We start from the raw sequence: 15841 nt of genomic DNA, 5'->3' as shown, positions 1-15841 counted from the left end.
TGTATTAACTCCTCTGTCTTAATAACCATTGGCATGAAATTCTCTTTCACTAAAAAAGTAGTTAGACTTTGAGCATTTGACTATTGTTAGTTTGCTTACAGCATGAAAGTTTGCAATAAATAGATTTCAGGATAAAAATGACAGAGGCGCACTGAAGAACCCAAAGTGGGACCACATTTCATCAATATTGAACACAAGTGGATCAAAATCATAAAATTCTGAGTATTCATAGCAAAACACTGTATACCACAATTAACAAGACTTGATTTGTATAGCATGTTCTTTAGATATTAATGCAAATTCCTACAGTTGTCTAAGTGTAACAACTGCAACATGCGCCAATCAATTTTCAAATTTTGCTTTACAAATGCTTAGCCAGGGCTGTTCATATTCTAATAATTACATAGGTTAAAAATTATTTTAACACTTGGACTTCAATTCTTATTTTAAGATTAGATTTAGAAAAATACTCCTTTATAAGAAATCTCTTCCAATATTCTCATAACATGTAATATTAGAAATTATGAACCAAAGGAAGTTGGAAGCGAAAATTAACAGTCAGCTTGAAATGCAAAAGGAGAATCTAGTCTGCAGTCACCTTAAAACATTCAATGGCAATTCATTACCAGTAATTTATTGTTGTTTTAAAATCTAGCAAAAAATTATGAATTTACAAAAGATTTTAGATAGGATGCCCTGTAGTAGACCAATGAATAAAGTCAACAAGTACAAACCAAAGACAAGCAGTTGAATGAGTTTCTTTGTAGTTTTTGAGAGAGAAGAAGGGTGTGAAGGGTAGTCATTCTGAGCAGTAGAAGGCGGAAAGATGTTACACAGTTCACTGCTGCAATGATTGCTATGATCACCAACATTTCAGCCATTCAAAATAAAAAACCCATATGATCAATGTACTGGGGAGGATGATTTCCTGGAAAGAATGTGTGACAGGTTTTCAAAAGACCAATATATTGAGGAATTAAACTGACCGCCATAAACTACAGACACGTGATGAGAATTTATTAAGAGTCTTGTCATGCAGGGACCCTTGGGGAAGTGACCACATGGACAGAATTCTTCATTAAGATGGAATGTGAAGTAGGAAACTACATGGGTACGAGCCATGAGTTGGCAAGGGTAGACTGGGGTGCCTTAAAGCCGTTGATAGTGGAGAAGCAAATGGTTCATAAGTAAAAAACATGCACATGAATTATAACAATTGATTCGTATCTGGTGCAAAAACGAGGAAAGGAAGCACAATCAAAGCTTACAAAAATTAGGGATTGTATCACATCGAAGAGAGAGACAAAACTGCCAAAAAAAGCAAACTTGAGGATTGGGAACATTTTAGAACCAGCAAAAAAAGGGAAGAGTTTGGTCAAGACAGAAAAAAGAAAGAAAGAGTACAAAATTTGCAGGGAACATAGAAACTGACTACAAACACTTCTGTAAAATGTGAGAGGAGGAAGGAATTAGTTAAAACAAATGTGGCTCCTTTACGGTCAGCAACCAAGTTATAATGGGCAGAAGTGTCAGAAGAGTTGAACATGTGTTCTTCATTTCTGTCTTCACAAAAGGTGGCACAAAACTTCCCAGAAATATTAGGGAACCAAGAATCCAGAGACAGGGCAAAATTGAAGGAAGTCAGTACTAGTAAGAAAATGGTACTGGAAAATTAAATGGGGTTAAAGGCTGACAAACAAACAATCAGCTCCGGAAAATCTACAATAATAAAATGTGAGGCTGGATGAACACAGCAGGCCCAGCAGCATCTCAGGAGCACAAAAGCTGACGTTTCAGCCTCACATTTTATTATCTTGGATTCTCCAGCATCTGCAGTTCCCATTATCACAGCTCCTGAAAATCTACTTCCCAGAGTACTAAAAGAAGTGGTCCTGGAAATTTAAATTGCACTGGTGGTCATATTCCAACATTCTTTAAACTTTGCAGTTCTTACAGATTAGAGTGGCAAATATATCATCACTATTTAAAAGGTCCAAAAAAAAGAAATATAGACCAAAACAAAGTTGCTGGAAAAGCTTAGCAGGTCTGACAGCATCTGTGAAGGACAAAACAGTTAACGTTTTAGGTCCGGTGGCCCTTCCTCAGAACTGATGGTGGCTGGAAAAACATCTGCAGAAAATAGGGAATAAAACGATAGGACAGAACCTAAAGCGAAGGGTAATTGGACAGACAGAGGAGTTGCTAACAATCAGGCTTGGAGGATGAAGAGTAGTTAACAGGGACTGTTAGTGATTAGCAACAGGGGGCATGTAATCACAGGCTATGTGGTAACAAGGCTGGTATGTGGGGCAGGGGCTGGGACATGGGAGAGTTTAGGCGCAAAAATTATTGAAATCAACTGAGTCCAGAGAGCTGTCAGGTCCCCAAGTGGAAAATGAAGTACTGTTCCTCCAGCTTGGTTTGGACTGGAACACTGCAATAAGCCAGAGACAGATGTTGGCCAGGGAGCAGGGCAGTGCATTGAAGTGGCAGACAGTGTGTTCAGGGGCTTTTTGGCAAACAGAATGTAGATGTTCTGTGAAGCGGTCACCAAGTCTATATTTTGTTTCCCCAAAATGTAGAGGAGACCACAATGAGCAGCAAATGTAGCAGACTAGATTCCAGGAAGTGCAGGTGAAGTGTTGCTTCACGTGGAAGGCACGTTTGGGCCCTTGGATACTGGGGAGGGAGGAGGTAAATGGACAGGTGTTGCAACTTTGCCAGTTACAGGTGAAGGTGCTGTAGGGCTGTGGGGAGGTGTTGGGGGTGAAGGAAGTGTGGACCAAGGTATCCCAGAAGGAATGGTCCCTGCAGAAGGCAGGGAGGGGAGTGTGTCTGGTGGTGGCATCTCACTGGAAGTGGCAGAAATCACATCCGATGATTTTCTGGATGGGGATGCTGGTGAGCATAAGGGGAACCCTATCACTGTTTTGGGAGGGAAGAGGGCGGACGTGCAGGCAGAAATGCAGATTTCTGAAGAAGGGTCCTGACTCAAAACATCAGCTTTCTTGCTCCTCTGATGCTGCCTGGCCTGCTATATTCCTCCAGCTCCACACACAGAAATGTGTTATGGCCACAGAGGATCATTCACAATCATACTGAGCTACAGAGGAGGGTGGCCCAGATCAAGCTTAGTTGCAGTAATAGTGGCAACAGGTGGAAAGCTAAGTGAATGTAATTTAAAGTTAGGCATAGCTAACAATTCCAGATTTGTTTATTCAGAATGCAGACAAATCAGTTACAAGCAGTGTAGCACAAGGATCTGCTCTGGGTCCTCTTTCATTTGTGACTTTTGTAAACAATTTGGATGAAAGAGTAGATGGGTGGATTAGTAAATTTTGGATGATACAAAGGTGGGTTGAGTTGCAGATAGTGCAGACAGCTGCTCTCAGTTACAAAGGGACACTGGACAGGATGCAGAGGAACAGAGGGATTGAGTATTGTGACCAGGGAAAGGTCACAGGGAAAGGTCACAGGGAAAGGTCACAGGGAAAGGTCACAGGGAAAGGTCACAGGGAAAGGTCACAGGGAAAGGTCACAGGGAAAGGTCAAGAGCACTAGGGCTTTTCTCTTTCAAGCAACAAAGGACGAGGTGACTTGACAGAGGTGTACAAAATGATCAGAGGTATCGATAGAGTACACAGCTAGTGACTTTTCCCTAGTGTGGGAGGTAGCTATTACGAGGGGGCATAGTTTAAAAGTGAGTAGAGATAGATATACGGCAGGTGTCAGAGGTAGGTTCTTTGCTCAGACTGCTAGGGCGTGGAATGCATTACTTCATTAGGGGCATTTAAACAGCTATTAGATAGGCACATGGATGATAGTATAAAGGTAGGGGTGGAGGTTAGTTCGACCTTAGGATTAGCGTAAAAGTTTGACAATATTATGGGCCAAAAGGCCTGTACTGTGCTGTTCACTGCTCTACAAATGAAATTTCTGAAAAGTGAACAGCTTTAATTAAAATGTCTAAAAAAATGATAGTCACATGGCTGAGCACATAGGAATTCCTGGTTTTCAAGCTCTTAATATGGGTGCTGCTAGTTTAGCTTTATAGTTTTAACTGTACTGACATGGGGTAGTACAAGAGAATTGGTTCATGTGGCAGAGAGTCCATAAACATAGTAAAGCTTTCAGAGCACGGCATAATTTAAGCTTGTCGCCCTCTCAACTGTCGTCATAATTCATTCATATTAGAGATGCAGGGGGTATTTTGGCAGCAACTATAAAATGTAGTGTTAAAAACCCTCTAAATTTGGAATATGTGATTGAATATCTGGCAAAACACCTTTAAAAGCGTTTTATTCGTACAAATGCATGAAACACTACCGAAGACTCCTAACATTTGTTCTCCACTCTGAAGAAGAAGCTTAACTGAAATCAGACAGATTTTCCTTTGTCTGAAACTGTAAAATATCTCCTTTAAATTTCTAAATTGCATGCACAGAAATAAATGTCAAAATGTATACTTTGCCATCTCATGGAACTGATCGTTCTCGATTTGCTGCACTTGTAAACATCCTCATTTTGTACTTTGTCTATTCAAGGATGATACAAGTTATCACAAGATTGTCATTCAACAATTTCAATGAACGTAATCCTTATCAAAACAATCAATCATTATCAGCGATAATAGTACTGTGTATAATTCTGTACCAGGATACCAGAGATCGTTAAGTTAGCAGGCTTCTGAGTTGACATGGTTACGAAAAACTGCTGCTGTCTTTTCTCACAATGGTCCTATTGTCAATCCAATCACATCTTGGAAGCATTACTAGTTTTAAGAAACATGAGTTGCAACAGTTTTTACAGCTCCATTATACACTGCCTTTATTGTTTTCAATTTTTTCAATACAGATTTTAATACAAACACAATTTGTTTTTGGGTCTGATGTGTTTCATCCCTATTTTGTAGTTAAGATGCCCTGCTTTTGGAACAATGCTGACTGTACACGTAGCATGCCAATTGACAAATGCTTTATGGCCTGGTGGAGAAAAGTACTTAAACAATTCATTTCAAAAACAAAATCCACGAGTCTCTTTTCAGTACTGCACAATTAAATTAGAAAAAGTTAAAAACGTCAGCAGTCTACAGTTAGGGATCCTACCAAATCAGACTGAAGAACCCAAACAAAATTTACTGTTATCTGTGACGATAGCATTTCATTTGATAAACAGCATTTATGGTTTGCTAGAAGAATCAAGGAAAAAATTCTATTCAGGCACCTCAGCATTTTATTACTTGAACAGAATATCAGAATCAATGTTCTTTCACACAATATTATGAATTAACCAAGGAGACAGAAAAATCAAATAAGAGATGCATTTGTAAGGCGAACAATGCAGTCAGGATTAATACATCCAGGCAATCCAATAGCAATAAAAGGAAAATGCAGGCTTTTACCTGATACTGGCAGCACTTGGTGATTCAGTTCCCAGCTTGCATTTTTCTAGCTGATTTGCAACAATCTGCCGTTCCAACTCAAGCTCTCTTGTAAGCCTTTCAAACTGGAGCTCCTGCAGCAACGAACAGGACAGTAAATGCATTGGGTTATCAACCTATTACAGACAATTGCAAGCCAAATTCAGTTTTCTTTATTTTAAATGGCCACATCTTACTATGTTAAATGCAAGGAAATCCAGTCTCATTCATCTTGCCCCTCCCACTCATCATCAAGAAGCAGCCTCTGACACGATTAAGCTTTCCGTTTTAGGAGATCACCCTACAGAAACACTATACCCTTATATTTGAATTCAGATCTTTAGGGGCATTTACAAATGAATGATCTACAGGCATTTACTAATTCCTCTGTACGCAGTTATTTCAGCAATCCTTCCCAGAGTTCCATCAATTACTGGTACTGCAGCATGACATGATAGTTTGAGCAGACAGACTCCTTCCATTTTGTCTCAACTGAATTAAACATTTTGTTGGCATTTTTAAAATTGCAATTTCGTTTTATTTCAGTGTTCAAGTTAGCTAATGTACTTAAATATTTGCACTACTGACGAGCACTGCCTTTTAAAAAAAATTAGACTGGAGAGAATTTTCTCTGCTCAATTGACTAGATTCAGCAGCATAGGTTTACTTCATAATAACCCCCTTCTCCATAACTAATCACATGTAAACTGCACTGGAGAAAGTGACAAATATACACAGAAAAGTCAGCTTTACCACCTGAATATGCTGTTAAGACAGGATTCCATTATGTGTATAAAGAAACAGTAATTTTAAGAAACCCAATGGCATTCAAATAAAATCAGTTGTTGCCTAGCAATGTAGTAATATCACATACCAACATGTCTCTATCCAAAGTCCAGTTGTTTTCATACAAAAAATGCTTTAAACCCACAAGGCAATTAATATTCACTGAAATTGTAGAAGTAGCTAGATTTTTTAAAAACTCAGCATCTGAATAAAATATCAATAAATTTGCTATTTCTTATATCTGTACTGTTTGGATCTTGCACAAATTCTAAACATCAAGGGCTCAGTCAATGTATATTTTTGCCAAACTGGCATGCAAATTGCTGTATCTTGCTGCTGCCAGTCTACTGTTGTGACAAGAAAAGTAACGTTACAACAGATTGACAATTTTATCCAGGTATTTTTAAACCAACTTGTTCAGAGATGTAACTGTTCATCTATAGAGCAGATGGAATTTGAACCCAGGCCTCCTGGGTCACTTAAGCTTAAAATTTTTTATCTAGTACTCTTACTGCATTTAAAAACTCTGCTACCAACTCAAATTGCAGTTCATTTAACAAAAATGTTAAGTGGCTTTTATTTTAAGCAAGTAGCAGAAGTGAGCTTATAGAAGCAGTTTCAAACAATATATGCCACTATTGAATAAATCCAAGATTTAAACCAGGAAAGTCAACTAAAGTGGTATACAAAGATTGAGCTTGGTTGGCTCGCCGAGCTGGTTTGTTAATCCGCAAACATTACATTACCATCCTGGGTAACATCCTCAGTGCAGCCTTCGATGAAGCTGGAATGTGTTTTGCTGCCTGGTTTTTAAACTCGGGAATCCGTTGAGCTGGATTGGCTCACTTCCGGTTTTCAATCCTAGTAGAGTGTATAGGGAGTGAAGTGCTGTGTTTATTAATGGCTTTCTTCGTGGAGTGCCAGGCTTGAGAAATTCCTGTGCCTGTCTGCTTAGCTTGTCCCAGTCAAATTGGTGGTTCTCCTTATCCATGTGCTTTGAGATGAGTGAGTATTGGTCGTGTCTTCTGGTAGCCAGTTGGTGTTAGTGTACCCTTGTCGTAGGTTTCCTTCCTGTTTGTCCATTGTAGTGTTTCTCTCAGTCTCTGCAGGGGATCTTACAGATGGCATTGGCCCGGTCCATGGCAGGGAGTGGGTCTTCAGTTTAGGTGAGCAGTTATTGCAGGGTTGATATGGGCTCGTGTGCCACTGATGCTCAGTGGTTGTAGGAATCTTGTGATGAGTTCCAATGTGTTCCTGATGTAGGGTATGTTACCTTGCTAATGTTGTTAGTGTAGGCATCGTCTGACCCAGTTTTTTGGATATCCATTATCCTTGAAAACCTGGAAGAGGTATTTTTCTTCCTCTTGGCGTAGTTCTGTGTTGCTGCCAGTTTAGATAATGTTCGCACGCAGCTTCGTTTGAGAGAGTTGGGATGGTTACTGCTTAAATTCAGTACCTGGTAAGTGTGTGGGCTTTTCTGTGTACTTTCATTTGGAGTTGCCCTTTTGTCTTGTGCTCTACTGTGACATCCAGCAATGGGAGCCGTTTTTGTTCTCCTCCTCTGGTGATTTTATTCCGGTGAGGGTGTTGTTTAAAAGTTTGCATCTCCTCTAGTTTGGTCCGTTTAATGACTACAATGGTGTCATCCGCATAGCGTATCTATAGTTTTGGGTGGATTAGCAGAAGGAAGGGTCGTCCTTTCAAGTCTTTACATCACTGCCTCTGAGTCCAGAGACAGGTGATCCCACGGGTGTCCCGTTGATATGTTCATATATTTGGCTATGGAAAGTGAAGCGGGTGGTGAGGCACAGGTCCAGTAGTTTGAGCTTGTTGTCTGCAGAGATGTTTTCACTGGGATCTTGTTCTTGTTCCAGTAGTGTTATCATTGTTTCCCTTGCTAGTGGTATGTCTATTGATGTAACTAGGGCAGTGACAGCAAACGATATCATGGTCTCCTTGTCATCAATCCTTATGTCTTGGATATGGTTGAGGAATTCTTGGGCTGGGCGGATTGAGTGGCATGACTTGTTGACTAGGTGCCCGAGTCTCCTTTGTAGTTCCTTGGCTAATCTGTGAAGTGCCTGGTAGGAAGACTATGGGTCTAAGGGGTACTTCCGGGAGGCCATAGAATCCGGGTGTGTTGGTTCCTTTGGGTTTCATTCTTAAGTCATCTGCTTTGTCGGTCTGTCCTGTTGAAGACTTTTCAGCTTGTAGAGGATTTTGTTGCCCATTTGTGGTGTTGGGTCAGTTTTTACTGGCCGGTATGTGTTTTCATCAGCAAGCAGTGCTTGTGCCTTGGAGATGTAGTCCCTTTTATTCAGTATCACTGTCATGCGCCCTTTAATCTGCGGATAGTATTGTGACGTTCTTGCCTTTCTTCCGTCCTTCCAGGGCCTGTCTTTCTAACATATTGAGTTCACTCCTTCTGGTTAGGGTCAGGATTATTGTCTGTCTTATCGTTTGTTGTGTTTCCTCATTGAAATGGTTGGTCCTTAACGTGGCTTCCAGTGTGGCTAGGAATTCCGTTTTGTTAGCGTCCCTGCAGTTGTAGTTCAGACCCCGGGGTGAGAACGGCTTTTTTTGCGTCTCATTTCCTATCAGAGGGGTTTCTTATCCAGCTGATCCACAGACCAGGCACTTAACTGTAACAGTAACCACCCCAACACACAAAGCTGCGTGCGAATATTATTTAAATAGGCAACACACTGCAGCAACACAGAACTATGCCAATAGGAAGAATACCACCTCTTTCAGGTTTAAGCATAATGGATATCCAAAAAAGGTCAGAAGATGCCTACATGAGCAACATCAGGAAGATACCACATGCCCAGATACACCCATCACACTACCCTACATCAGGAATACATTGGAACTAACCAGAAGACTCCTGCAACTGAGGGCATCAGAGCAGCACACAAGCCCACATCAACCTTACAACTGCTGCTCACCTGAACTAGAGACCCACTCCCCGCCATGGACAGGGCCAATGTTATTTAAGATCCCCTGCAGAGACTGAGAAACACTACAATCGGACAAACAGGAGGGAAACTAACAACGTACACTAATACCAACTGGCTACAAAAAGACAACCAATGCTCGCTCATCTCAATCCACATGGGTAAAAGGAGAACCACCAATTTGACTGGGACAACACCAAAATCCTGGGACAAGCTAAGCAGAGACAGGCATAGGAATTCCTTGATGCCTGGCACTCCACGAAGCACGCTATTAATAAACACAGAACTTGACCCCATTTACATTCCACTACGAATGAAAGCCAGAAGTGAGCCAATCCAGCTCGAGACACCCCGGAGTTTAAAAACCAGGCAGAAAAACACACTGACGCATCAACTGAGGCTGCACTGAAGAGGTTACCAAGCACGGTAAATGAAACTTCTGCGGAATAGCAAACCAGCTCGGCGAGCCAATCAACCTCAACCCCATATCCCGAGCTACAAACCTAATCCAAAACTTTAGTGATATATAAAATGGATCACAATACTGAAGGTCAACTTGCTCAAAACAGAAAAAGGTATAATAACCAGAAATAGCAATTTTAAGATTTTTTTCCCTTCCCATAATGTTGAGACCTTCAATAGCTTTATTTCTATCATTTTTCATTGGAACTGTGAACTAAGCAACAAGCTGAACATGACTTTTGAATGGTTAGAAAAATAAAGAGAACAAACTGACATTTGCTTGGGGTCAGGCCTAGAAGTTCATGGAGTTTGATTCCTGTTCAAAGTATTCTATAGACTTTGATTGTGGAGAGATATTAGGTTCAAACAGGTGACAGATGTTTGAATGTTAATAGGAGCCAGTTAGGGACATTGGCATCAAGAGACTGGTGAACAAAACTGAAACAAAAGCCAAACGTTTGCATTGGTTTTGAACTGCATTTTTGTCAGAAGGATTGTTGCTTTCACAGCCATAGGATGGACGTTTGATTGTGAAAGGATAACGAGGGAGCAATCAACTTAAAGTTCAGTGAACAGCAGTTCTGTTGTAACAATTAAGTGAACATACCTCACAGCCTACTGGAAGCTGTTTGCATTGACCAGAGACCAAGCAAAACACAATCCCATGTGCCCATGATATGACAAATCAGGTTGACTGCTTAAGTGAACTCATCAGTTCAATCTCCATCTTTCTTCTCATTTATCCGTTAGCTAAGTCTGTTTGTCTGTCTTTGTCAAAAGGAGTGAGAGGCTAGAATCAAAGATTTTGGGTTTAAAATGACAAATTACATGACAGTCCTATCCCCTCCCTGACTCCACACCTACATTCACCTTTCCTGGCTCCACCTCTGCCTCCTTGACCTGTGGGTCTCCTCTCCACCTATCTTCTCCTTCAGCCATCTATCCCCCTTCCCCGTTCCCCATTTCTGAAGGAGGGTCTATGCCCAAAACGTCAGCTTTCCTGTTCCTCTGATGCTGCTTGGCCTACTGTGTTCATCCAGCTCTACACCTTAGTATCTCATTACATTACCTTGTCATTTAACTTTGCACTACTAAAGCCACTGTATTATTCATAGCTTAAATAATAAAATAATTAAGTTTATCAAGTTGGTGTCTGTTCTTGGTTATTTAAAATCTGGTATGTGTTTTTTTTTAAAAAGCCTGCTTAGAAACCATTGGGGCAATTGAGTATTTTAAATTTTATATAGTGCTCCAAATAGAGAGATCGGGAAGATGATTTGATTGGCTGTCTCCATGTCAACATGAAATATCAACAAATGATAAATATCATTTGGCAGGAGGGACTACAAATCAGACTGCTCCAACTGGGCTTTTTTGAAATCCTGACAGCACCATCATTTCAGAGATAATGGGAACTGCAGATGCTGGAGAATCCAAGATAATAAAATGTGAGGCTGGATGAACACAGCAGGCCAAGCAGCATCTCGGGAGCACAAAAGCTGACGTTTCGGGCCTAGACCCTTCAGAGAGGGGGATGGGGTGAGGGTTCTGGAATAAATAGGGAGAGAGGGGGAGGCGGACCGAAGACGGAGAGAAAAGATAGGTGGAGGGAGTATAGGTGGGGAGGTAAGGAGGGGATAAGTCAGTCCAGGGAAGACAGACAGGTCAAGGAGGTGGGATGAAGTTAGTAGGTAGATGGGGGTGTGGCTTGGAGTGGGAGGAAGGGATGGGTGAGAGGAAGAACTGGTTAGGGAGGCAGAGACAGGTTGGACTGGTTTTGGGATGCAGTGGGTGGAGGGGAAGAGCAGGGCTGGTTGTGTGGTGCTGTGGGGGGAGGGGACGAACTGGGCTGGTTTAGGGATGCGGTGGGGGAAGGGGAGATTTTGAAACTGGTGAAGTCCACATTGATACCATTAGGCTGCAGGGTTCCCAGGCGGAATAGAGTTGCTGTTCCTGCAACCTACAGGTGGCATCATTGTGGCACTGCAGGAGGCCCATGATGGACATGTCATCTAAAGAATGGGAGGGGGAGTGGAAATGGTTTGCGACTGGGGAGGTGCAGTTGTTTGTTGCGAGCTATGCTTCCAACATAAGTCCTCCTCCTGGACACCACCCCCAGGCCTCCTACCCTCCCTCGACCTCTTCATCTCTAACTGCCGTCGAGACATTAACCGCCTCAACCTCTCCACCCCTCTCACTCACTCCAACCTCTCCCCCGCAGAATGGGCAGCCCTCCGCTCCAACCCCAACCTCACCAAACCCGCAGACAAGGGTGGCGCAGTGGTAGTATGGTGCACTGACTTCTACATCGCCGAGGCCAGACGCCAACTCTCCGACACCACCTCCTACCGCCCCCTCGATCATGACCCCACACCCGAGCACCAAACCATCATCTCCAACACCATTCATGACCTCATCACCTCAGGGCACCTCTCACCCACAGCCTCCAACCTCATTGTTCCCCAACCCCGCACGGCCCGTTTCTATCTCCTTCCCAAAATCCACAAACCTGCCTGCCCTGGTCGACCCATCGTATCAGCCTGCTCCTGCCCCACCGAACTCACCTCCACCTACCTGGACTCCATTTTCTCCCCTTTGGCCCAGGATCTCCCTACCTACATCCGTGACACCACCCACGCCCTCCACCTCCTCCAGGACTTCCAATTCCCTGGCCCCCAACACCTCATCTTCACCATGGACGTCCAGTCCCTATACACCTGCATTCCGCATGCAGGTGGCCTCAAGGCCCTCCGCTTCTTACTGTCCCGCAGGCCCGACCAGTCCCCCTCCACCGACACCCTCATCCGCCTAGCCGAACTCGTCCTCACCCTCAACAACTTCTCTTTTGACTCCTCCCACTTCCTACAGACTAAGGGGGGTGGCCATGGGCACCCGCATGGGCCCCAGCTATGCCTGCCTCTTTGTAGGTTACGTGGAACAGTCCCTCTTCCGCACCTACACAGGCCCCAAACCCCACCTCTTCCTCTGGTACATTGATGACTGTATCGGCGCCGCCTCTTGCTCCCCAGAGGAGCTCGAACAGTTCATCCGCTTCACCAACACCTTCCACCCCAACCTTCAGTTCACCTGGGCCATCTCCAGCACCTCCCTCACCTTCCTGGACACCTCAGTCTCCATCTCAGGCAACCAGCTTGTAACTGATGTCCATTTCAAGCCCACCGACTCCCACAGCTACCTAGAATACACCTGCTCCAACCCACACTCCTGCAAAAATTCCATCCCCTATTCCCAATTCCTCCGCCTCATCTGCTCCCACGATAAGACATTCCACTCCCGCACATCCCAGATGTCCAAGTTCTTCAAGGACCGCAACTTTTCCCCCCCCCCCACAGTGATCAAGAACGCCCTTGACCACGTCTCCCACATTTCCTGCAACACATCCCTCACACCCTGCCCCCGCCACAACCGCCCTAAGAGGATTCCCCTCGTTCTGACACACCACCCCACCAACCTCCGGATACAACGCATCATCCTCCGACACTTCCGCCATCTACAATCCGACCCCACCACCCAAGACATTTTTCCATCCCCACCCGTCTGCTTTCCGGAGAGACCACTCTCTCCGTAACTCCCTTGTTCGCTCCACACTGCCCTCCTACCCCACCACACCTGGCACCTTCCCCTGCAACCGCAGGAAATGCTACACTTGCCCCCACACCCCTATCCCAGGCCCCAAGATGACTTTCCACATTAAGCAGAGTTTCACCTGCACATCTGCCAATGTGGTATACTGCATCCACTGTACCCGGTGTGGCTTCCTCAACATTGGGGAAACCAAGCGGAGGCTTGGGGACCGCTTTGCAGAACACCTCCGCTCAGTTCGCAACAAACAACTGCACCTCCCAGTCGCAAACCATTTCCACTCCCCCTCCCATTCTTTAGATGACATGTCCATCATGGGCCTCCTGCAGTGCCACAATGATGCCACCCGTAGGTTGCAGGAACAGCAACTCATATTCCGCCTGGGAACCCTGCAGCCTAATGCTATCAATGTGGACTTCACCAGTTTCAAAGCCTCCCCTTCCCCCGCCGCATCCCTAAACCAGCCGAGCGCGTCCCCTCCACCCACAGCACCACACAACCAGCCCAGCTCTTCCCCTCCCCCCACTGCACCACAACTAGCCCAGCTCTTCCCCTCCACCCACTGCATCCCAAAACCAGTCCAGCCTGTCTCTGCCTCCCTAACCTGTTCTTCCTCTCACCCATCCCTTCCTCCCACCCCAAGCCGCACCTCCATCTCCTACCTACTAACCTCATCCCACCTCCTTGACCTGTCCGTCTTCCCTGGACTGACCTATCCCCTCCCCACCTATCTTCTTTTCTCTCCATCTTCAGTCCGCCTCCCCGTCTCTCCCTATTTATTCCAGAACCCTCACCCCATCCCCCTCTCTGATGAAGGGTCTAGGCCCGAAACGTCAGCTTTTGAGCACCATCATTTCAGACAAGTTTACGTCCTTCCTGCACAGTTAAGTGGAGCAAGAACCAACAAACAATAATTATAGAACAAAAACAAAGTTGTCCTAAAAAAACAGAACTTAGAATTTGCGAAATAGCAATGCTTAATAAATATTCCTGTTTAATTCCAAATTGCAGTATAAATTAGATTAAATTCAAACAGATTAACAGCTGTTAAAATTAACATTTTCAAAAAGCTGTTAGAGTTTTTAGTTACAAAGCAGTCATATTTTCTTTATTCATTAATGGGATGAGGGTGTCACTAGCTACTCAGCATTTATTGCCCGTCGGGCAATTAAGAGTCCACCACATTGCTGCAGGTCTAGAGTCACATGTAGGCCAGAGCTGGGCCTGCTGTGTTCATCCAGCCTCACGTTTTATTATCTTGGATTCTCCAGCATCTGCAGTTCCCATTATCACAGGTAAGGAGGGCAGTTTTCTTTCCAAAAAGGACATTAGTGAACCAGATGGATTTTTCATGACAATGAACAAATCATCATTAGACTCTGAATATTTTATTGAATTCAAATTCCACCATCTGCCATGGCAGGGTTCGAATCCAGGTCCCCTGAACGTTGTCTGAGTCTCTGGATTAACAGTCCCGTGATAATGCCACTAGGCCATTGCCTCCCCTAATTGTGAAGGACAATGCACACACAATAGGGCTTATGCACTGTTTTTATTAAAATACTTACTACAAAAATTGCTGAAAAGCATTTTCTCCTTTACAGTCATGCTAAAGTTCCAGTTTGTCTTTGAATTTAGATACAAAATTGATATCACACGCAGAATCAACTAAGTCTGATACTGCAGGGAATACTGTTTCAATACAGCATTAGGACAAATTTATGCACTTACAATTCTTGCAGCTGTGAACATTTCACGAACATATTTATCAATATTGCAGGCAGACAGCAGAATCCTAACGGGTTTTTAAAATGTTCACATGTAGTAGGCAGGAATGAAGCTCTGAAATCAAGCAGCACAAAGCTCTAAACATTACTCATTAACAATCTCAGATTGTTAGCCAACATATTCACATTCTGAAGTACTGCTGGAAAATGACATTTGTTAAGAGAATGAATGGCAGGTTACCACGCTGAATAGGTGTAACATAGCTAGTTCATTCAGACAGAACTTCCTTCCACATCCTAAATATTCAATTTACCTCAGCCCTGAACAATTTTCCCCCATATCCACCAAACTACTTGCTAATTAATACTGTGTACATTTTGCAAACAAATGTATATGTACCATCTCAAAACTGGTCTTATTTTTAACGGCTTACAATATCCAATAACACATTTTCTTTTAAAAAAGATTTCAAAATGTGGGGAACCACTATTTTGTTATTATCTCAAACACACATCTTGCCCCAGCCTGATTGACCGTTCACTTTCAAACATTACCAGATATTCAGTGTGTAGAAGCTAATATTTTGGGTAAACAACTTGGGGAAAAGGAAAGCAAACTCTTGTAATAAATTCACATTGTGATCAATTCGCACTCAATTGAAAAAGTATACAAAACATTTAAAAATGGTTCAATATAAAATCCACATTGTAACAACTGTGCCCATATTTATACAAATCCCCAAATCGAAATAATTGATTGTTTACTCTCAGGAGTTTGCCTGGTAATTGCTTTGCCCAGTGGTGACAATTGTTGACCCTCAACACTATTCTCTTAGCTTCTCTACCCTGCTCCTTATTTTAAACAGTTAACATCCATCGTTTCCCAT

At 43.3% G+C, this 15841-nt stretch overlaps 1 protein-coding gene across 8 annotated transcripts in view; it reads right to left on the bottom strand.

Annotated features, from left to right (window-relative positions):
• pkp4 (plakophilin 4) overlaps positions 1–15841 on the bottom strand; it is a 191169-nt gene that overhangs the window by 132256 nt on the left and 43072 nt on the right. For 5 of the 8 annotated variants that reach the window (XM_048534752.2, XM_048534750.2, XM_048534754.2 and 2 more), the window contains one exon: positions 5402–5514. In XM_048534752.2, the coding sequence (XP_048390709.2) occupies positions 5402–5514 (113 nt within the window). Of the gene's footprint in view, positions 1–5401; positions 5515–5616; positions 5662–6951; positions 7043–14958; positions 15058–15841 lie in introns of those variants that run through there. The other 3 variants (XM_048534756.2, XM_048534757.2, XM_048534755.2) reach the window with 3 other exon arrangements.

Source organism: Stegostoma tigrinum, chromosome 7 (assembly GCF_030684315.1).
Source record: "Stegostoma tigrinum isolate sSteTig4 chromosome 7, sSteTig4.hap1, whole genome shotgun sequence".
Classification (NCBI taxonomy): domain Eukaryota; kingdom Metazoa; phylum Chordata; class Chondrichthyes; order Orectolobiformes; family Stegostomatidae; genus Stegostoma; species Stegostoma tigrinum.
Note: the sequence above shows the minus strand (reverse complement) of the source record. Positions and strands in the feature narration are given on the sequence as shown.